The sequence below is a fragment of the Pteropus medius genome, unplaced genomic scaffold (assembly GCF_902729225.1).
Source record: "Pteropus medius unplaced genomic scaffold, Ma_sr-lr_union100, whole genome shotgun sequence".
NCBI classification, from domain to species: Eukaryota; Metazoa; Chordata; class Mammalia; order Chiroptera; family Pteropodidae; genus Pteropus; species Pteropus medius.
The window spans coordinates 5,752,115-5,775,545 of NW_024351073.1; the positions used below are offsets into that span (position 1 = coordinate 5,752,115).

At 39.5% G+C, this 23,431-nt stretch overlaps 1 protein-coding gene across 2 annotated transcripts; it reads left to right on the plus strand.

The window, feature by feature from the left end:
* Positions 1–6,419: 6,419 nt before the first annotated feature.
* On the plus strand, positions 6,420–23,375 carry AMACR (alpha-methylacyl-CoA racemase). 2 transcript variants are annotated; one of them, XM_039842711.1, is made up of 5 exons: positions 6,420–6,709; positions 8,759–8,902; positions 9,920–10,080; positions 14,758–14,944; positions 22,743–23,375. In XM_039842711.1, exons 1-5 carry the CDS (start codon positions 6,463–6,465, stop codon positions 23,150–23,152), a joined length of 1,149 nt encoding a protein of 382 aa, XP_039698645.1. In that variant the 5' UTR covers positions 6,420–6,462; the 3' UTR covers positions 23,153–23,375. The 2 variants fall into 2 exon arrangements, with proteins under 2 accessions (XP_039698645.1, XP_039698646.1); XM_039842712.1 differs by having other exon boundaries at positions 6,443–6,523.
* The last annotated feature ends 56 nt before the right edge of the window (positions 23,376–23,431 follow it).

Here is a 23,431-nt window from a genome sequence, read left to right on the forward strand (position 1 = left end):
TTGGAAGTCACTACGATTTGTTAATACAAAGTTAAAATATTTTCATATACATGGTGTGAACATTCATACAATCCATTATGTGGGCACAGAGCAGGATAAGTTGTCCAAGAAAAACTCCACTTTTCAGTTATTCCATTGTTACAACTTCAACCCTCTGAGTTTTTAAGACTTTGATGTTTAGAGGATCCTTTAATGAAATCTGAGTATTTTGGAGGAGAGGGATCTTCTTCACAACCTGAAGTCTTTATGTTGATACCTAAATTCAAGTTTTCGCCTTAGTAGAGACACCCACGGTTTGGTCGCAGGCAGGTGGAAAGCACTGCTGGCTTGCAATTAAGTCCTAGGTGTGGAGAAGAGTGACCAGTAAGGAAGGTGGAAGAAGGCCAAGACAATTATCAGTGTTTCACAGTTTCACCCATTACCAGAATTAGATCTGGAAGACTGATTTTACGTCTTCCTAAAACTAGGTTCTGCAAAAAGTGGTAATATGTCGATGTCATGTGAAATGTAAAGATACAAGAAACCAACTTTTACATTCTAAAGCCCCCATGAAGGCAAACTCCACGAATGAAGCACATGGGTTTCTGCTTGCTGCAGAAATGCAATACGTACACTGTAGAATTGCTTCCTATAATGATCAAGTTGGGTAATTTTCCAGTGCAGAAAGGGCTACATTTGAACTTTGGACAACAAAGAGACTATATTAAAGGAATTCTATTGAGCATATTGTGAATAAAAGCTGAAGTCAAAAATATTCAAGCAGTGGATAGAATAATCAAATGTAAATTCCAAAGGATACGGCCGGAACTCATAAACATCTAGTTTGTGCGAAGATACTATGTTATTCCAAGAGCTACTCAGCATTTGCAGTTAAATTCTTAGCTTTCAGGAGTTTTTAACTTGACAAGAAAAAAATTCTGAGTTGGCCTAAATTGCATTATAGCAGGCAGCAGAGTGGGAAGTGAACAAGGGCAGTTAACCAGTTAACAGCCAGAGCTGAAACCAACAAAAGACTGCTCTCATTCCTGAATGTCTGTTGAAACTTTGAATCAACTCCCAAGCAGCTATCTAGAAAGAATAGCTGTCCACCAGACGCCAATCATCCTGTTTTCACATGAACTTTCTGGACCGTTGCCCACAACCAACACAGAGGCACCCAATACGGACTATTCACCTATCCCAGAATATTCTGTGATTCACTTTTTCCTCCCCTCTTATCTAGAACCAATGTAAATCCTTTCAAAGCAACTTATGTCTTTCTTCCCCAAACTCACTGTCCAAAAGAGCCCCCGTCAACTGCAAGACAGTGGATATGTTTGTCTTCTCCATCTAGCCCTGCCTCTGGTAATTCAGAATGTATGTTCTAGGACTGGGGCCTTTTCCTGGCCGACATATGCCTTGGCGAACCCCTTGTTTCAGAAAAACTTTCAGTCTCAAAGGTTTTTGTTTGACAAACCTAATGGAGAAAGATATGTAAAAAGGAGTAAGGGCATGGATGATATAAAGCAGAATGTTTTCATAGCTACAGAAAGCAAAGCCCTAGGGAGCTAGAGGAGAGAGAAACAACACCCAGCTCACAGCATGAAATGGCTATGGACAAGGCAGTGTTCCTGGCTAGAGACAATTTCCTGCTCAATTATGTTTGGGGTGTTAATTTTACAATATCTTTTTTCTTTTCTGGTTAGAAAAATGCTGTAGAAAATTTATAAAATCCATAAAAGCATTTAGTATAAAATTGCATTATCCCATTAGACATCATATTAGCATTTTGAAGTGTTTATTTCAGTCTTTTCCTGCATATCTTTATGACTTTTGTTTTTAAAAACATAGTAATGAAACAAATCATTTGAAAGTGTACTTTTTACATATTTTTATATCTTGCTATGGTTTGCCTTAACATAGTAAGGGTGCTCTGAAATCCTATTAAGGATTATTTAAAAATATAATTTTAATGGCTGCATAATTTATTTAACTTTTCCCATTTTGAGAGGTATTTTTGCCATTTTCAGTTTTGTTTTGTTTTGTTTTGTTTTGTTTTGTTTTGTTTTGTTTTACGAAAAAACTAGTCTCAACCCCAGGTTCTTGATACAAAGCTTCTAAATTCTTTTAAATAGGGGAGCTAGAAGAATCTTCTAACATTAGTCTTTGACTCCAGTTTCTAAAACTCTTGTGATTTCCTAAGCAATAAAAGCACTAGGAGCATCTTTCGTTCTAATATATGCTCTTTGACCCTAGTTCCTGATACAGAGTTCCTAAATCTCTTGGGATTTTTGGAGTAACAGTATTTTTTGTTTTAATGAGGTGACTCTTGGTGGGCTCTCGGATGGAGGCTGGTCACCAGAAAGACCAAGCCATGATTAGAAGCCTGGAATTTTCAGTCTCCAGAAAGGGGAGAGAGGCTGGAAATGGAATCAATAATTAATCGTGCCTACATCATGAAGGTTCAGTAAAAATCCTGAAAGCTTGGGGTTTAGAGAGCTTCTGGGTTGGTAAACGTATCTACATGCTTGGAGGAGGTCATATCTCAACTCCATGGAGACAGAAGCTCCTGTGCTTGGAACCCACCTGAACTTCACCGTATCACCTTATGTATTTCTTTGCCTGGCTGTTCATCTGTGTCCTTCGTCATATCTTTTGTTATGTAATAATCTAGTAAACATATTTAAGTGTTTCCCTGAGTTCTGTGAGCTGTTGAGCAAGTAATTGAATGGGTGGGGGTGGGGGGAATGATGGGAACAGTTTTTCTTAATCTGTTGATCTGTGAAGTGAAAGAGACAAGGCATTGCCTCCCACCCAGCCACCCACCCAATATAATGGTAGGACAGAGACAGGATAACAAATATCGACAGTCTTACTTAAAAAGAAGGAAGTAGAAGCTCCATGACAATTCTAAAATCTAGTTGACCAGGTATTAGAAATTCCTTGACTAGTTTTAAAGGCCTGTAAACACTTCAGAATGTATCTTAGAGATATGAGATCAAAAAAAAAAAAATTATAATCACCATAACATTTACACAAAAACAAAAGAACAATTCTTTACTATCATCTAATATCTAGTCAATGATTTAAAATATCCCCAACTGTCTCATAAATATCTTTCGACGGTGTATTTGTTTAAATCGTGATTTAAAACAAGATTTATACATCACACTTGATCCGTACATCTAACATTTAAGCTTTGAAATCTGCAATGATTTCTCATTTAATTAATTAATTAATTAACATTTCCTTTCCAACATTGTGGATTTTGCCGATCGTATCTGTTGGTGTTATATAGCATATTCCTCCATCTCCCGTCTCATCTTCCTCTGTTCTGCGCATTTATCATAAACAGATAATTGCTTGATTAGATTTGGACTCAATCTCTTTGCAGGAAAACATTATAGGTGGTATTATCAATTGCATCATACCAAGAGGCCCATAATGTTTTATTGTCTCTTTTTTGTGATGTTAAAATTGATCAGTGGGTTCAGGGTATCTCAGTCAAATCCACATATTGTAATATTTCCTCCATTAGCTTTTTGCCTAATGTTTTTAGCAGCCATTGATGATTATAACTTAAATCCACTATTTCACTGGCAGTTGCAAATTAGCGACATTTTTAAAGACAGACATTCTTTCACTAGCTATTTGGTTATCCTGAAATACTGTTTGCATGGGAGACAAGATTAATGGTTTTTTTTTTTTCACTTTTATTTATCAATTTTTAGAATAACGAGTTGGTGCCCTAGCAACTTCAAGAGGTGATTAATAAGATCTTTTAAAGATCAGTATTATTAACTCATCATTTTTCATGTGTTCGATGTGTTTCAATCCACCTTAGTAATTCTAATTGAATGGTCTCATCTTACCTGTCAGTGAGCAGCTCTTTGAGATAGTACCTTCATCCTTTTCACTCAGACTGAGGCTGGTGCAACTCTCCACAGCAGAGCAGAGGTGAGTGGAGACTGTGCAGATCTTTATTCTAAGCAGAATTTCATGCTGTAACCTTGAGAATGACCCCAGCTGCCCAAGTCCTGCCAACTGCCGAATTCGGCTTTCTCAGACAATTACGTGAGCTACCTGGTAATACCCTTCCAATGAATTCTTTAGTACTTAAGTCAAGATTTACATGGAAGGAGTAGAAATGGGGAGACCAATTTACATAAGATGAAGTACAAAAGCAAGTTCAGAAAAGTGAATGCAATGTAACATTATTCATGTAAATCAATTCCACAAAATACTACTACGTGTTGCATAGTCGAATATGGTGTATGAATAACATAGCTATAGCATTATTGGACCATATACCACAATCATGGGAGTGCTGTGTCTTGGATGGTGGGGTGAGGAGGAGCAAAGAAATATAATTTTGGGTGGGAGTTAAAGGAGACTTAAGCTATAGAAAGAGTTAAAAGCCACTGGCCTATGATCTATTTCCTCCCTTTAGCATGGGGATGTCCTGGGAGGCTAAAGGAAAATGCAGGTGACTCTCCTTATCAGCTAGACAGGTTTAGTTTCTTCTGAGGCCTCTCTCTTTGGCTTGCAGAAGATGGCTGCCTTCTGCTACGTCCTCACATGGTTGTCCCTCGGTCTGTTTCCTGTGTTCTAATCTTTTCTTATAAGGACACCAGTCATCTTGGATTAGGACCCACCTGTATGACCTCGTTTGACCTTAATCACCTCTATACAGGCCCTGTCTCCAAATACAGTCACATTCTGAGGTACCGGGGATGAGGACTTCAATATATGAATTTTGAAGGGACACAATTCAGCCTGTAACAGAGGGTATATGTCCAATGGAGAAAGACCTGAAGAGTCATGAGCGATTTTCCAGACCTCTGCTTTGTTCGAGCCTTTCTATGACCAGTATCTCTGAACTTATTAGTAAAGCTTCACGTTGGGTAAGAGTCTGATTCGTGGTGAATCTGATCCAGGATGTTAGCTCAAGCTATATCTGTACTATCTGTTTTTTAGAAAAATGGACTAGAAGGAAATACGAAAAGAAATTGGGTCAATCTGGATGTCTCCTGTATCATTTGTACTTTCTCTTTCTTTTTAAGCTTCTTGAAATAAAAATAAAAGAGAAGGCGATAAGGAATCTTGGGATAGAGAGACAAGGAGGTGTTAATTACACAAGGAGGCCATTAGACTGAGGCAGCTCTAACAAAGTGGCGACCCGCTTTAAGATTATGAAGTCAAAACCTAGGAACAACCAATCACAGAAAGCTCACTATGCTTTAAGCTATAGCCAATCAATCATTTCCTTGCTTTACTTCCACCTTTTCTCTTTACAGTCTCTCCCCAGCTTCTGTTGGTAGAACTCTCCTAACTTCCTTTGTGACACTGTCCGATTCGAATAGATTATTGATCAGATAAACCTTTACATTTTTTAATATGCTGCAATGTCTTTCAACAGTGGATATTCAGAGATGAAGGCGAAGAGAAGATGTGTGGGTCACGTGAGAGGCAAAACCTCATAGGGAAAGCCACGAGAACCCTGAAATAATTCTAAAATTGATCAAGACTATTTCAAACTTGTCTAAAGTATCTCGATTAACATTGTGCCAAGTTTTGCCTACGCTGTTATCACCTGCCTCAGCATGCATAAACCCATACTTGTGAAAGGATTAAGACAGAGAATTCTCTGGCATGCACTTCTGGCTCTTTTTAAATTCCAAAACGGTCAAAAATTGGCAGACCACCTATACACAGGCCACACTGATAAGAGAGAAAACGATTTGTAAAAGTAGTAAGGCTATTTACGATTTCTTTTCGTAATTTAAAAAGAAAAAAAGATTAGGCATGAAAATGAAAACCTCGAAACTGTAACTATCTGTAGAAATGGCAGGTGGAAAATCAAAATATTTTTAAAGTCCTCTCATTTGGCTCTGATGAGCACTACTCGCTCCAATTTTCTTCTGTTACACATTGCACGGCATCTGTTAGAGTAGCTTGATCTTTCTTTTTGAAGGTAGCTAATCCACAGAGTTTATAACTCAAAATGGAAGAGTCTAGAAAGGATCTCAAGACCTTTGTGGATGCAATCATCGGGTGGCTAAGAAGTACGAGCGATGAAGGCGGCAATATGTAGCCTGCAGAAGAAAATACTTGAACTTAGTTCATAAAGATTTATGTACTTTTTCTCAAGGGACGGGCAGATGTAGGGGCTGAAATGGCACAACGGCTGGGATCGCAAGGTAAGAGTAAAAGCGTCCTGAGAGATCGGTGACCGGACACAGAATCTCAAGGTCAAGCCCAGGGGCAACTTCGGACTTCGCAGCAAAAGGAAGAGTAAAGCTGTTCAACGGACTTCTTGCCCGCGACTGGGAGGCGGGGCCGTGACGCGCGCTACTGCGCAGACTCCGCGGCTGCGCGCAGGCGCACGAGGGAGGGGTCGCGCCCTCGGGGCGGTGCTCCCTGGCGGGGTGCTTGAGATCCGTCCTTGTCAGTCTTCGACTTTAGCTAGACACGCAGGGTGTTATGCCTCTGCGGGGCATCACGGTGTTGGAGCTGGCCGGCTTGGCTCCAGGCCTGTTCTGCGGTATGGTCCTGGCTGACTTCGGGGCGCGGGTGGTGCTTGTGGAACGGCCTGGTGCTGTAGGCAACGTAAGATTATTGGCCCGGGGCAAGCGCTCGCTGGTTGTGGACCTGAAACAGCCCCGAGGGGTGGCCGTGCTGCGTCGTTTGAGCGCCCAGGCTGACGTGGTGCTGGAGCCCTTCCGCCGCGGTGAGCCCCTGGCTTCTCCGAGAGGCCAGACTTGGACGGTTTCCGAAGAAGGGAGGGGGCCGAACTGTTTGAGGCTGCACCTGCCGCATTTTTGCCCTGTTGCCACATTACCCTTCATGTCTCTGTCTTTCTAGACTTTTCTGTTGTATTTGATTCGATTTCTCTTTCCGCCCTTGAGACGATCTTCCATCCTTGGAATCGGAGATACAGCTGTTGCCCTGGTTCTCCTTACACCGCTCCTGACTTCTTCCCAAGTTTCTTTCTTTCTTTTCTTGCCAAACACTCATTTGCAGCTGCATTTCTTAATGGTTTGAGGGTCATGAGCCCTATGAGAATCTAATGAAAGCCATAGATTCTCTCTCCGGAAAAGGAGGTACATTGTCATTTGGTTACATTTCGAGGGTTGTGGGCTAGAGGTTTGGTGTACCCTCTAAAGCCAATCACAGATCCAGGCCAACTCTTCCTGCTGTAAATGCCGGTGTTACCAAGTTCCAGCGTCAGCTGTTTCATTTATATGTCTTCCTGGAGCCACCTTATCCATTCCCATTGTTGTCACCTTTTATAGACAGCTGGTGCCCAAATTTATAACTGCGCTCCCCTCTTTTAGAGCCAAACGGTCGCAATACGCAGGTCCTGTACGTCCCTATCTGACTGCTCCCTGGCACTGCAACTTCTACAAATCCCAACGCCAGGCCACCAACTTCCCTCCTAAAATAGCATCTCCTCTTTCTGTATTTATCTCAGTGACTGGAACCAGTGTCCACCCAGCTGCCTGACTCAGAAACCTGTACTTCATCCAGGACTCCAAATCGTCCTTTCACTTTACAAGCTTTCAATTATAACGAATCCAGTCATTCTTTCTCCTTTCTATGTATGACTCGATTCTTTCTCTCCACACCTTTGGCAGCTTCTTTCATTCTGTTCTAACAGTCTTTTTGAAACTGATGTTTCAGTCTAGCACCACTCTCATCCATTCTCAGACAGCTGCCAGAGTAAACTCTCGCGGATACCAATCCAAAGCTTTGCCTGCTATATAGCAGGAAGTCAAATGTTCAGTGAGTTAATTGAATGTCTGTGGGGCACCAGGCATATTTAGAATGTTAACTCATGTACTCGCACAGCCGGATTTGAGGATAATATAATTAGGGTTATATCATATTTTAATAATGCCCCATTTGAAGATGAAGGGGGTTTAACAGAGTTAAATAATTTATCCAGGCTCTTGCATTTAGGAGGAAAACAGAGCTGTGAAAAATAGTAGCTGCCAGGTGAGGGGATTGTGGCTGCTGCTTATCTTGGAGGATTAGAGTTCTTTTGTAATTTATCATAGCTTTAGGAAGACGATGAGGGTTAATGCAGTATGCAATCTTTTTTACTTTTAATCCCAGGATACTTCAGGTGCCAGTTAACTGAACGCTGGGCAGTAAATGTACATGCCGATCAGAGCTGTGATGCTAATGTGTCTAATCTTTCTTTCCACAGACATTTACTGAGCCTTTTCGCGAAGGTACTGGTGCTAGGAGTTTCAGAGGCCTGGCATGTATCAGGCATGAATCCTGCTGGAGGAGTTTCTGAGCTGGTAGGGAGGGGGGAATACATACATAAGTACAGCAGGATGTAGAAGGTGGTAGGCACCAATGCAGCTGTTGACAAAGAAAAGGTCTAAAAGGAATAGCAGCTTTCAGAAGTGAATTTTTGACCAAGTAACAGCCCACGGTAATTCTTCCAAGAGAACCAACCATTTCTAATAAATTACTAAGGAGAAGATTTGAGAAACTATAAAGAGACTGGCGAAAGGGATAAAATGCCCACTATAGGGTTTGAAGAGGCTTGACTATTCCTGAAGGAAAAGCATTCTGGGGCAGAGGCCACACATTCTAGAAATGATGGCCTCACTCTTTGGGTTCTTAATTTCTGGAAACACTATCAAACCCATAGCAGATGTTTTTAGTATTACTTGCAAGAGTGCTGTTTGATGTTTGTCACAGAAAGGGGAGTATACCCACCCTCAATTCATGCTCTCTTAAAAGAAAAATTGTTACTTTTAAGGCGTCATGGAAAAACTCCAGCTTGGCCCAGAGATTCTGCAGAAGGAGAATCCAAAGCTTATCTATGCCAGATTGAGTGGATTTGGCCAGTCAGGAAGATTCTCTGGGGTAGCAGGCCATGACATCAATTATTTGGCTTTGTCAGGTATGTTAAAAAAATTTTCTCTACACTTTTCATTTTGTTTCCAGTCAAGATCTACAGTTAGACTAATTTAAAAGAATCTTTAATGGTGAAGATTTAAATATCAAAATCAATAAGGAGAGTATGGTTGTTTAAAAAGGGTTGTTTTGTCTGGGAACAGCCCTTCTCAACCCTTCGCCCCCACCCCCACCCCCACCCCTTCTTAACACATTTGAGGGATAATGTATTCTCACTAGTAGCACCCTTACTGCGTTTGTAGAGTCAGTTCTCAGGCAAGCTCCTACTAGGAAGTAAGGGGCTTGGTGGTAACAGGGATGGTTGCTCTGTAGTTTGAAAATACTGATATAGTTTAATTATGACATTCCTCTCCCCACATCTTCATTGAGAGTCATTGCTTGAGTCACCATTTTAGACTTCTGTGTATACTAGGTAAAGCCCGTGGTCGTAATATCACTTTATTAGTTTTTGCCTATGAGAACATGTCTTAGAATGGCCTAATTCTAGAATTCTAAAAACTGTGTGTTGTTGAGTAAAAGAAGTCTGAAAATTTCTGTGAGTACACATTTAAAGATTGAGGAAAAGAGTGAGTGTAGGATTGATTTTTCACATCTATTTTAAAATTTAATTCCTTTTTCTTGTGTTTGATTATTTTCTTGCATCTCCAATAAGAATGGAAGTGCATAATACTGTTAACCCATAAACTAAATTGATAACAATTTTTCTTCCTGAAGCATCTTTTTTATTTTACTCAGTGAGTAAAAACTTAGCAATAAAATTCTGAAAATGTTAGGTGGCATACAGTTTTAGAGAAGAAGAAAACAAAAAACAAAACAAGGAACCATGTCCGAGGGAAAGCCTGTTTATAGATACGCTGAATAGGTTCAGAATTGGAAAAGCATTATGTAGTAGTTTTCACTAAGATAAGCAACTAGAGAGATCGGTTATTCCTCTAAGATGTTCATGTATTTATTTAAAAGAGACATTAAATTTACTACAAAAGTTCTCCGATTTTTTTTGTAGGTGTCCTGTCAAAAATTGGCAGGAGTGGTGAGAATCCGCATGCCCCACTGAATCTCCTGGCTGCCTTTGGTGGTGGTGGCCTCATGTGCGCACTGGGCATCCTGATGGCTCTTTTTGAACGCACACGCTCTGGCAAAGGTCAGATCATTGATGCAAGCATGGTAAGTGTTAATTGGGGGAAATGATACGCTTCCCATTGTTCACAAGTACGCTGTATCGCTGCCTCAAATCCGTTTCCGATTAAGACAAGATTATTGAGATTTGAATTTTAAAATCAAGTTACCAAGGATATCCTTTTCTTTAAAATAGTCTCATGTCCTATTCATGTGTCAGAATGTCATAGTTTGATCATCTGTTTGTGGAGTCAGTTTTTTAAAAATTTTGTGACTCACTTGAGTCTGTTTTAATAATTTTCCCCAAGCTACCTCTTGTGATTAGAGTATAATTTTCAATCAATCCTTATTCAATATGGGGCTCAAGAAGTACTCCTTAGCAATAGAGAGGATTCTTAAGGATGCTAAGGTAAAATGCACCAGTCTAGACCTTCCTGCTGCATTTCGTAGGGGAGACCTTGACATCATGGTGCTTTGGTGTTTTCACTGTCATTCCTTGAGCCTGTGCGTCATGTTAAGCTAGTCACTTTCTCTGTGTGATTTCTTCTAATCCAGTCTCATTTGGAATGCATTGGTATTTTAAAGAGGAGGAATCCAAAGCGTAGGAATTTGCCCAGGGTCTCACAGTTAGTTGGGAAGAGCCTAATCCAGCGCCTAGTCCCACGCCACACGTTTGCATGTGGACAGATCTTCGGAGGTAGCATGAGGGATGGACTTGAGAGACTTAAGACTGGAGGCAGAAAGATAGTTGCTGGGTTATGCTGAGAGATAAACGCAAGTACTGAGGTAACTAATGGTAGAACGGGTGTGGGTTTAGGGGATATTTGAGATTTGGCAATGCATTGGCAGCAAGGGGAGAGGAAGGAATCAAGGATGGCTCCCCTATTTCCGGCTTGGGTGACCTGGCAGATGTGTCACTGGCACCCTGGGAGAGGACTACTGAAGGAAGAGGCAGCATGGCACAGGTTAAGAGCGCAGGCTCTGATGGCTGACTTCCTCCATCCCAGCTCTGCCATTGTCTAGCTCTGTGATCTTGGGTTAAAGAACTTCTCTGTGCCTCAGTTCTTTGTAAAACGGAGATAATAGTGGTACCTGCCACATAACATTGTTTGAGAATTAAATGAGTTCAGCGTTCAGGGTAAACAGTGCCTGGCACTCTGTAAGAGGTCGTCGTCGTCGTTGTTAGAAGAAGAAGAAAAAGAAAAAAAAAGAAGTCAGTTTTGGTCATTTCAAGGGTGAAGTGCCTTTCAGATGTCCAGATGGAATACTTGAAGTTAGGGACTGGAAACAGATTTCAGTCATTTGGGAGCCACGTGAGACTGTGATCCGCTGTGTTAGGGGACACACCACGGGCATTTGAAGAGTGGGCAGAAGAAGAGAAGCAAGTGCTAAGGAGAACTAAGTGAGCGACCAGAGGGAATGTTGTCACGGAAACAGGGACAAGAGAAAGCACCGAGAAAAAGGAATGGTCAGGGGTCGTATGTCCATGGTGACCTCAGGAGTTTGAAACCGAACGTGTAAATTGGCTATGTCATTGGTGACCTTTGTGAAAGCTGTTTTCTGCCATAATCCCTCCCTCCAGAGCCTCGGCTTGCACTTCTCTTCTCAGGCTAATCAGGCCCAGCTCTTGACTGCTTCTGTGCCCCGTGATGCTGCCCTCAGGGTACATTTCACATTGTCCTTTGTGTCCATCTCTGAAATGATGTCAGTAGGAGCTGTGTGCAGCTGCTCTTTTGTCTCCAGCTCCTAGCCCAGTCCCAACCTGCAGTAGAAGCAGCAGCAGTGCCAACTTTACTTACTCTAAGCCCAGTGAGTACAAGGCTGGGTGCTTTGCCTGTGTCTACCTTCCTTTGATCCACACGACTGCCTGAAGGAGGTATGCTCTGTCTCATTTGGCATTTGAAGACTTTCAGCCTTGGAAAGGATAAGTGAAAGGAAGTCTAAAGAGTCAGAGGCAGTGCCCTCCGCAATTTGACTCTGAAGCCTAGGCTTTCAGTCACTGCCCTTTACTGCTCTCTTCAGGCACGGTATCTGTGGCCCACAGCGACTGAACGAAGAACAAACATGGGCCTTGGGAGTTTTAAGGAGAATTTAAGGCTAAGGACTTATTGAGTGATAATTTGAATAATTTGCTAATGGGCTGTTGTTGCTTATTTGTAGTCAAATATCAACAAAAGTTAATTGCTACTTTCATCGGACTGTATCTAATGATTAGGAAGATGGTAAGATTTTAGTATATGTGAAAATATTGTAAGATTTACTCAGGGTTCATGTTTGCATTAGGATGTAGTGAGTGTTGGCTAATTACTCAAGGCCAGCTCGATCAGTAAAGCATCGTATACATTACTTTCCACATCTCTGAGAACCCTTGTGATACAAATAGGTATAGAAGCTGAATTACTTTATTCTTTTAGGCCAGTAGTTTTCAGATGTTTTTAGCAGCAGAATCTTTGACTCAGGCCCGCTACTGATGACCTGGAGTCACCTCTTCATAGTACTTTTTCCTCGGAAACTGTAGAGGTAAGACAACTGTGGAACATGGGGTCCATTTTCCTGCATTTACCCCCGGTCTGGGGAGCGTACCTGACTTGGGGAGCTGTGCATTGACATGCAGGCCTTTGGTCTACATGGGTCTACATGATGAGAAGAATATAAAAGGTTGGGAAATGGAGGCTGCAGTTTCTCTGTATCACAGGGCTCTTGTCTGTGGCCACATAAACTGCTTAGGAGTGAGGGGGCAAAGGAGCCATGTGCCTGGGGAGCCTGGCGAACAGATGAGGATTGTAACTGCTGTGTCTCTTGGCCTGTATCCTCTTATGGCACTAAGTAAAGGTGAGACCAGAGTAGAACCTGTTTGTAAGCAGAGACGCGTGGACATGGACAATAGACTAGTGGTTACCAGAGGGTGGGGGAGGAGTGAGGGTAGGTAGTGAGGCAAAAGGGATTAGATATGTATGTGGTGACAGAAATCTAACTATGGGCAGTGAACACACAATGCAATATATATATATACACATGTTTTGCTATCGAATTGTACACCTGAAACTTACTGGGTTTCGTTAAGCAATGTCACCATAATAAAAATAAAATAAACGAATAAATAAATAAAAATAAAAATAAATTATTGTAATTAAAACAAGTGAAAAGAACCGATTTGTGTCCTGAATGGGCCAAACTGGACCCATAACTCTGTTAGTGCATCTTTTTTTGAGAGCCTCATTGGTATATCTAGTGTGTAAGAGATTGTATATGTACATATATAATTGTGTGTATCATTATATCTGTGTGTATGTATGTATGTGTATATGCATATGTATATGTGTATGTATAAACGTGGGGACTCACTCAGATCTATATAACTCCGTTTCAAAAAAGAGCACTGCCATAGGCTGTTTATACAAACTCCGCTATTTGGCGATGTCAGATATCAGAACCATAAAATGAGGCATACAGGAGATTGCAAGTTAAAAGGGAAAATTGGGATGAATCGAAAGTGATAGTTTATATTTCTTTCACCGCCAGTAACTGTGAGAAGTCCCACGCTCACAGTTGGAATGGGGCCCCTCTGTTGGTAACCTCAGAGACAAGGCTGCTTTGATGGCTACCCCCCACTGGGGAGCCGGAAATATTAGGATCATAAAGCCCTAGATCAGAGAAGGAGTCTTCTCCAGGCAGCCCAGTGCGGGGGGCCTTGTGGTATTCATACCTGAGGGTGTGACTCTGTCCCTGTTTCTTCAGGACTCTGTGGGAAGTTGGCATTCCTAAACCAGTTTGGACTCATGCCTGTTACGTTTACAGGCATGCCTCGGAGATATTGCAGGTTTGGTTCCAGACGACTGCAGTAATGTGAATATTGCAATAAAGTGAATCACACGAATTTTCGGTTTCCTGGTACATATAAAAGTTATGTTTATACTGTACTTCAGTCTATTAAGTGTGCAATAGCATCATATCTAAAAAATAATGTACATACCTTCACTTTTTAATTACAAGATACTTTATTTCTAAAAAAAATGCTAACCATCAACTGAGTTTGTTGGAAAATGCTACCAATAGACTTGCTCGACTCCGGGTTGCCATAGACCTTAAATTTGTAAAAAGATGCAGTATCTGTGAAGTGCAATAAAGCAAGATATGCCCGTGTTTTGAAACTTTCAAGTGATTATTCAAGTTAAAATATATTAAGTACTTAAATATGGTTTCCTTGGGCTTGGAGTCAAACTAAAAGAAACTAAATTTAACTGTCATGTGATTTACCTTTAGAATGTGATATGCTTTATATATCTGTGTATGTGTTTATAGATGAGATCAGAAGATGGATTTTAAAAAACATTTTGCTTTATTTTTAACTTTTTATGCTGATAGTTTTTAACATATAGAGAAGTAGAGAGAATATAGTGTAAACGAACGTCCATGTACCCTCACCTAACTGCAAAAATTATCAACATTTTACCAGTCTTTTTTGAAAGGAAGAAAAAAAGTAGTGCCTTCTAAGTCTTTTCTGAACAGTATTTTCTGAACTGAATAGTGTAGAAACCCACTCTACTGTAAACCGTCTCTGATTTAATTTCTCAAAATACTTAAGAAGCCATTAAATTAGATATAATATTCCTGCACTCTAGGATAAATATTTCTGCATAAATAATAAAAAGAAAAAAACCTAAACAGAAAGTAATCATGCGTTCACGGTTAAATTGTCTGGATTTGGATTCTGTTTCTTTAAAGGTGGAAGGAGCGGCATATCTAAGTTCTTTTCTGTGGAAAACCGAAAATAAAGGACTGTGGAAACAACCTCGAGGAGAGAACCTAATTGACGGTGGAGCACCTTTCTACACAACTTACCGGACGGCAGACGGGGAGTTCATGGCCGTTGGAGCACTAGAACCCCAGTTCTATGAGCTGCTGGTCAAAGGTGCGGCACTTTCATTACCTCCCTCCACCTCCTTTTTCTGTGGATCTTCTTTAGCCTCTATTTTGGGGCCTTTTGAAATGCATGGCATCTTTTATTACATATCCCCCTTCGTAATTAACCTAATCACATCCATCATTATATTGGGGGACATTTTCCCCATCTTTTAAATGACAGGTAATATTACAAATCTATAAAATAGCTTAGGGATATAAAAGAAATAATAATCTCTTTTGTTCAGTGTTTCAGTGTTTTTATTGCATTTCATACTCAATAGTGCTGGCTATTTATTTTGCCCTCGTGTGCTCTTATATTATCCTTCCCTAGAAATGACCTGCTAGTTCCACAGTTCCTGTTTCTTGATCTATGTCCCCCCACACTCAGTGTCAGGGGTCACCAGAGCAAAGAGAGACTTTGGTGAATGAGATTTCATTGGAATATGCTACTGTCACTTGCTTCTGCAGTTTACCTTCCTTTCAGATGCTTGTCTTGCTGGCATGCTCGCACAAGTTAGCAAGAAAATTTGCGGTCTCTTCTTCTCTAATTAAATAATTGAACTGAAGTTATTTCATTGCTGTGAAATGTTTGAATTTAAAGTTCATCTAAGTAGTTTTAGATTATACTCTGCAGTGGTGTGACAGGCTGGTCCCAGTGCATTTGTTTTTCAACTTTACTTTTAGAGTTTCACTGTTATGTTTGGTAGCTTTTCAGATGCAATGTATTACACAGAGTGAGTTTCATAGAGCTGAAATGATTTTTTTTTGCAAGTATCAAAGCATTTTATGATCAACTATGTTAACTTCACCAACTTAAATATCATTGGAAGCACTATAGAACAGAATCGTTTGTGTAGATGACATAAGATGCCTTTCTGTCCACAAATTACAACTAAGAATAGGAGATGTTAATTCCAAATTCTGGACAGAGTAGTACTAAACAAGGGACTGAGTGGTGGGAACAGCACTCACCACGATGGTGCAGGGCCCTGGAAAGCAGCAGGGACATAGCACAGTGAGTTTGCACCTTAGAAAAACCTTGTCTATTTATGCATTGTCTGTGGAGAATTTAAATGTGATAATAAAATTGGCCCAACTTTAGCCAGCTTTTGATTATCATCATGCACAGGCATTTCTAAAAGACAGTGATGACACATACTCAATGAAAAACATTTTATTGGATTGAGTTCTATGCAATTACTGCAGCTATTGTTGAGTTCTAATAATATGTCAGCTTTATTAGCACATTTTATTATTACTTATCCTTTAGTAAATATCGCATAGAAGTTATTCAGAGAACTCTCAATTATAAAAGAAAACCTGAATGTTTTCTTTTAAAAGTTTTATAGTTTCAGCATTCACATTTAGATCTCTGATCCATTTCGAGTTTTAATTTTTGTATATGAAGTGAGGTAGGGGTCCACCTTCATTCTTTTGCATATGGCTATCCAGTTTTCCTAGCACAATTTGTTGAAAAAACTGTTCTTTCTCCAGTGAATGGTCTTAGCATCCTTGTTAAAAATCGATTAACCATAAATGGAAAGGTTTATTTTTGGACTCTCTACTCTCTTTCACTAATCCATGTATCTGTCCTTATCCAGCACCACACCATCTTGCTTTACTGTAGCTTTGTAGTAAGTTTGAAATTGAGGAATGTGAGTCTTCCAGCTTTTTTCTTTTTCAAGATTGTTTTGGCTATTCAGGGTCCCTTCCATTTTCATATGAATTTTAGGATTATCTTGCCAATTTCTGCAAAAAAAGCAGCTGGGATTTTGATAGGGGTTGTGTGGAATCTTTATATCAGTCAGTATGGGGAGTGTTGTCATCTTAACAATATTAAGTTGTGATCCACGAATATGGCATGCTTTTCATTTATTTAGATCTTGACCGTTTTTCAGTGATGCGTTGTAGTTTTCACTATGCAAGTCCTGCGCTACTTGGGTTAAATTTATTCTGAAGAATTTTATTCTTATTGATACTTTTGTAAATGGTAACATTTTAAGATCATTCACATGGAAATACATGACGTATAGTGATTTTTAAAATGTTTATCTTGTTTCCTGCAACCTTCCTGGGCTTATTTATTAGTTCCTGTGGGTCTCTCTGAGTTCGTCTTGCTTGAGTTCCTTGAGATTCTTAGATGTACAATTAATATTTTTCCATCAAATTTGGAAATTTTTAGGCATTATTTCTTCAAAGAGTTTTCTGCCCCCTCTCTCTCTTCTCTGATATTCCCTAAATGTATATGTTGGTATTTCTGATGGCATCCCACAGGTCTCTGAGGCTCTTAATTTTCCTTTATTCCTTTTTCTTTCTGTTCCTTAAACTCAGTGTACCTCTCTTCAGGTTTACTGATTCTTTGTCTTCTCCGCTCATGTCTGCTGTTGAGTCCCTCTAATGAAATTGTCATTTGTTACTGTACTTTTCAACTTCATAATTCCTATTTAGTTCCTTTTATCAGCGATTTCTATCTCTTTATTGATATTCTCTATTCGATGAGACACTGTATACTTTTCCTTTGAGTTTTTAATATGGTTTACTTTAGTGCTTTGAATATATTTAAAATAGCTAATTTGAAGTCTCTGTCTAGTAAATCCAATATCTGGGCTTCTTCAGGGACAGTTTCTGTTGATTGCTTTTTTTCCCTTTCCTGTACATGGACCATGCTTTCCTTCCTTTTGGCATGCCTCACAATTTCTCGTTGAAACTGATGCTTTAAATAATGTAACATGCACCTCTGGTGGATCCTAGGCCTCCCCTTCCCTTTCCCTTTTCTGTTGCTTGTGTTTGTTTACATAATGACTTTCCTGGACGAAATCTGTATTTTTTTGGCATATGCAGCCAGTAAAGTCTGCTCATTAGCTTCATGGTCAGCTAATGATTGGAAAGAGATGTCCTTAAATGCCTTGAACCAATAAATCACCTAGCCTTTTCTGAGGTCCTCTGTGCCTTCACTCATAGCTTGTACAGAGCCTCAAGGTCAGCCAGAGGCGAAAGATTAGAACCTTCTCATATGTCTCCTGGACATGCTTGCTGCCCTGGGCATGTGCATGGATTCTCAATTCTCAGGAATATGTTAGAGCTTTTCAAACTCCCCTATGGACGTCCTCTTCTCCACATTTTTCCTTTAAGTTTTTTTTGGAGTCAGCTTCATGTTAGTCCAAATAAGTAATGCCACCTCAGAAAGCTATGATATTAAACAGTTGTCACTGATTGTTTTTTGTTTTTTTTAATTTAAGGTGCACAGATGATGGTTTAATTCACATATACTGTAAAATGATTACGCAATAGGTTCAGCTAACATCCATTTTCAGTCTCGAGATAACTTCTTCTGTGTATCCCCAGTCGTAGGACTTCTATTCAGCTGGACTTCAGGCGGCTCCCAATGATGGCTATTCTGTAGTTTAGTTTTAATTTTGATGTGATTCTGAGAGGAGGCAAACGCAGCATTTACCTATTCCTCCACCTTGACTGGAAGCTTCTTTTTTTTTGTTTACAAATGTCCTGGGACTAGGGCAGTGCGACCTCTGAGTCAGATCAAATAAAGCAAGTCCTGAAAATGGAGCCTTTCGAGGAGCTTCCAGACAGCCAAATAGTGACAGTTCTCAGCGGATGGGATTTTGGACGAACTCCAAATTCATTTTTCCTCTACAGTGGCTGTTACGTTGCTGGTTTTCACAGCTAGTAGTTGCGAGCCTGTTGGTTTTCAAGGACGCCACAGAGGTGGAGCGAGAGCCACGAAATGAGCGCATATTGTAACCGCAAAGCTCACTGGTCTTACTGAGATTGCTGCAAGCTTTGAGTTAATTTCAAGTTATAAAAATGTTGATTCTGACAATTTATGTCAGTGTTCTTGCTGCTTTTACACAGGAGCAGGTATTCGAAATTTCTCGTTCTGCCGTTCCAGAAGTTAAAATCCTGTCCTCGGTGTGTCCTGTTATTGTCGTCTTAAAATGTGTTTGGAATGATTGTTTCCAACATCCACACTACTCCTCGATGAATGAGCTTTTCCTGACCATTTTTCTAGTGAGGTAATTTCTCCAGCCCCTCAGTTCTGATCATCTTCTCCTGGGTGTCCTCTTTCTGAGTTTAAACCCTGTAATTCCCTAACATTTTTACAGCCCCCTCTGTTTGCATCCACAGCCTTTTGTGGCATCCTTAACTTTTTTTCTCCTTCTAAGCTCACTAAGGATCTTTAGCTGACGGGTGGCTTGTATTTTAGTCAGATTTAGCACATCCAGCCAGCTTTTGCTTAATCTGCTTAGTCCATGCCAAAAAGCCTCAGCATTTTCCTTCGTTTACAATATTTACTTGCAAAAGTAGTACTTTTAGTAATCACATATATGTACTTCTTTCTTAGGCCTAACTGGACAAACTCCCATATCTATAATGATTTTTTGAGGTAGTATTAATTATATATCTCACTTAGTTTATCTTATATTTTGAGATCTTTGAGCCCATACCTTAATTTACCTCTGAAATATTTAAACATAAACACACTGTTTTGGTAAGGTGCAAACTCCACCTTGCTGTGTCCTTTCTGCTTTTCGGGGTAAAGAAGTCTGAGATAGCAAGACTCTTCTGCTACAATCAGATAAGCCATAGAGGGTTTTTTAAAAGTCGTTTTAAAATTTTAAAATGTTATTGAAAGGAAACCAGAAAGTAGCAAGTATTAGCAAGGACGTGGAGAAACGGAAACCCTGTGTATTACTGGTAGGAATGTAAAATTGTGCAACCACTGTGGAAAACAGCATGGTGGTTCCTCAAAAACTTAAACATAGAATTCCCATACGATCCAGCAATCCCACTTCTGGGTGTATACACAAAAGAATTGAAAGCAAAGACTCGATCAGATATTTGTATGTCCATGTTCATTAGTATTATCTACAATGACTAAAAGATGTAAGCAACCCAGGTGTCTATCAAGAGATGAAAGAATAAATCAAATGTGGTATGTACATACAATAAAGCATTTTTTGGCCTTAAAGGGAAAAGAATTCTGACATATACCACAACATGGATGAACCTCGAACACCAAGTGAAATAAACCAGTCACAAAAGACAAATATTGTATGATTCCGAGATACCTAGAGTAGTCAGATTCGTAGAGACAGACAGTGGAACGGTGGTTTCCAGCGATGGGGGAGGGTGAATGGGGTGTTAGTGTTTAATGGGTACAGAGTTTAAGTTTGGGAAGATGAAATGCTCCAGAAGTGGATGGTGGTGATTTATATTGTTCCAGAACAATATCCGTGTTCTTAATGCTGCAGTGCTTAAACTTAAAAATAACTAAAATGGTAAATTTTATGTATGTATATTTTATCACAATTAAAAAATATGAAAAAATTCAAAATGTAATCGTTTTTTAGGAAAAAAAATAAAGCAGTACTTAATTTGTATAGTAAGAAGTAAAAATTCTTGTTTGAACTTTCACTTGGGGGAAGTTTGGGATGTGGCCTTCCAGAACGTTTTCTGTGCATATACAAACAACGAATATTTTATTTTTTTCCAGTTTATAACTTATCCTATATAAAGTCATGTAAGTATATAATTAATAGCTGTTTCTTTTTATTCAGCAGTATAGCAAAGACATTCTTTCTTGTCAGTATAAAAGATCTTCATACTCACCCTTTTTTTATAGCGGCCTTATGATATTCAGTGCTATACTTCTACTAAAGTTTATTAACCATTTCTTTATTCAAGTTGATTTATACCTTTTCCAGTTTTTTTATTAAACAAATAATTTTATTCTTTATTAGTAAACACTCATCTTTGCACATTACATACTTAGCAAATGATTTTTGACTCCTTAGTACGTACCTAATATGTTACAGAGTAGTAAAGTTTATGACGTACTTAAAACAATAAATATTTTGTGTTATTGTGAGCGTGTACATGTATGTATAAGGTAGTTCTTTTGAAATCAAAACATGCTTTCCCAAGTTTTAAATGGTGTCTGAGTTCTCAGTTCAGTCCCTGAAAGTCCGTTTGACTTATAATATCAGAAACTTAATATTGATTGTACTATAAAAAGTAGCTACACTCTGTAATTGCATTTCTATGTGAGGAGGGGTTCAGGTACCATATAGGAATGTTCAGAACATAGGAAACAGCCCATCCTCAATCAGTAGTAGTTTGCCTTGTGGCCTTGATCAGGGTCATGGGCGGGATGGGAAATTGTGGGCTGATCAAGGATGATAAGACGATGGAGGAGCTGGAGTGCCAGAGTTAGGAGTAGAACCTGGGGTCTTTTGATTTCTAATATTTTTCCGGTTTATTAACTATGACTTGTATAATCTCAAGTATAATGTTTGACAGAGCATATTGGCTCCAATTTTACTAATGTTATGATTCTGATCACATTCTGATTAAAAGAAACAACTCTTTAAAAGCATGCAAAGATGTTTTGAACGGTAGCTATAATCTACATCACTACTTTTGGGACAATCAGGAAAGAGGAATCAAAGCGAAAGACATCCTTAGAAACATTTCTTTGTAGATTACAGTGATAAACCTAAAACTATGGCTTCGTATCTTTCCTGGTATTTAAATGGGACAAATGACTACAGAGAAAAACTTACTTCTGTATTTCACAGGTATCTTTTTACAACTATCCAGAACTATGTGAGTTCTCCTTATTTCCATATATCCCTGAAAACCCTAAAAAGAGCCTGCAATATTCATGCCTTCTTACCTTTATAGGAACGTTTGCATCTTCAGAGCAGTTTACAAGTAGTCATTGTTCTTCAACATGGTAGGGGAGGAAAGGATGATAAAAAATGAGAGTTCGATTAAGTTGGCTAAATTTACACAAAATGTTATGTGTAAGAGGGGCCTTTTATTATTATTCCACTCTTACCCATGCACTTTGAAAAACCCTCTTCCGTGAGGGAATAAATGACATTTATACCAAACCCTGCTAAAGTGGGCCATTGGGTATAATTTAATCAGCACTGGGGTTTGGATGTTCTGCAGGGTAGATGCTCGTAGTCAATAAAGGCAGCACGGATCAGGCCATGAGCCAGAGGGGCCATCCTTTCTGTTAACTCTCCAGCTAGATGCTTTCATCATTTCTGCAGTGTGTGTTGATGGGCCCTCCAAGGCCCTCTATGCTTGGAAGGAAAGTCTGTGGGGCCTCACTGGTGACTGGCTGGTTGATAAGTTTCTGTCGTGTTTGCTACGGGAACAATTTGCAGTGAGTTTTTTATTACTTTACAAGCCCTTTGTTCCTAGTTCACAGCACTGTTTTTAAGAGGATAATGGGTCAAATATCACTTCCCTCCTAGAGCTCTTTCATTTGATCAAAATACAGAGAATTGAATGTTTATAAAATTCATTTTATAAGTGAATTGAATTTAATAATTTATTTTTAGGCTTTTTCCTTGAAAACTGGGATAGCCGGGGGTGTAAAATTGTTTAAATTTTATCTTTTATGGTATGTGGGAGCATTACATACAATGTAGGGTTAATTCAATATGATATAATAATATCTTGAGGAAATTTCTTTTTGAAAACGTACTGAGGGAAATCGATTTCTGGTAACTAGACCATTAAAAGTAGACCACTTTTGATAACGTGTAAATAATAAAATCTTGGCATGGAAAGACTGTTTTGAGTCCTGCTACCTCTGCCCTCTCCAGCTTTCGACTCAAGCTGCAAGCCGAGTTTGAATTTCTTCTCTTGACCCATTTGAGAAGCCCTTACAGAACATCCTGTTTGGGACAGTAAGCTTAAAACTGATTTTCATTGATTATCATTGTTCCACCAAAAGCATAATAATTTAAGAAATTTTATTTTTCTCTCAGGACTTGGGCTAAAGTCTGATGAACTTCCCAATCAGATGAGCATTACCGATTGGCCAGAAATGAAGAAGAAATTTGCAGATGTTTTTGCAAAGAAGACAAAGGCGGAGTGGTGTCAGATCTTCGATGGCACAGATGCATGTGTGACTCCAGTTCTGACTTTAGAGGAGGTTCCCCATCATGGTCATAACAAAGAACGGGGCTCATTTGTCATTGATGGGGAGCAGGAGGTGATTCCTCGCCCTGCACCTGTGCTGTCAAACACCCCGGCTGTTCCTTCTTCCCAAAGGGATCCCTTCCTAGGAGAACACACTGAAGAGATTCTTAAAGAATTTGGGTTCAGCCAGGAAGAGATCGATCAGCTTAACTCAGATAAAATTACCCAATGTAATAAGTGGAAACCTAAGCTCTAAATTCCAGGCCCCTCTGCTCAAGTGAATTTGAAGATTGCATTAACAATATAGAATAGTACATACAAATGTATGCGTGGAAATGTGAAAGAGCAGCATCACAGTGGCCCAGCTATTCTAATCAAGACACAAGACTGATTGCACAGTAACGACAAATTCCAAAAATGGTTAACATCATGGCTTTTTATTTCCGAATGTTTTTAATATACCTATCTAAATTGTGGTAGTTTTTCTGTCTCCCAAAGTACTTGATAGATTGTATTTCTTGATATTAAGACACTT

Bases quoted from the DNA above. Each gene is read 5' to 3' on its own strand.
- AMACR (XM_039842711.1), top strand. From the start codon at position 6,463: ATGCCTCTGCGGGGCATCACGGTGTTGGAGCTGGCCGGCTTGGCTCCA. The intron at 6,710-8,758 runs GTGAGCCCCTGG...GTTACTTTTAAG, and splicing joins GCTGGAGCCCTTCCGCCGCG to GCGTCATGGAAAAACTCCAG. The intron at 8,903-9,919 runs GTATGTTAAAAA...TTTTTTTTGTAG, and splicing joins CAATTATTTGGCTTTGTCAG to GTGTCCTGTCAAAAATTGGC.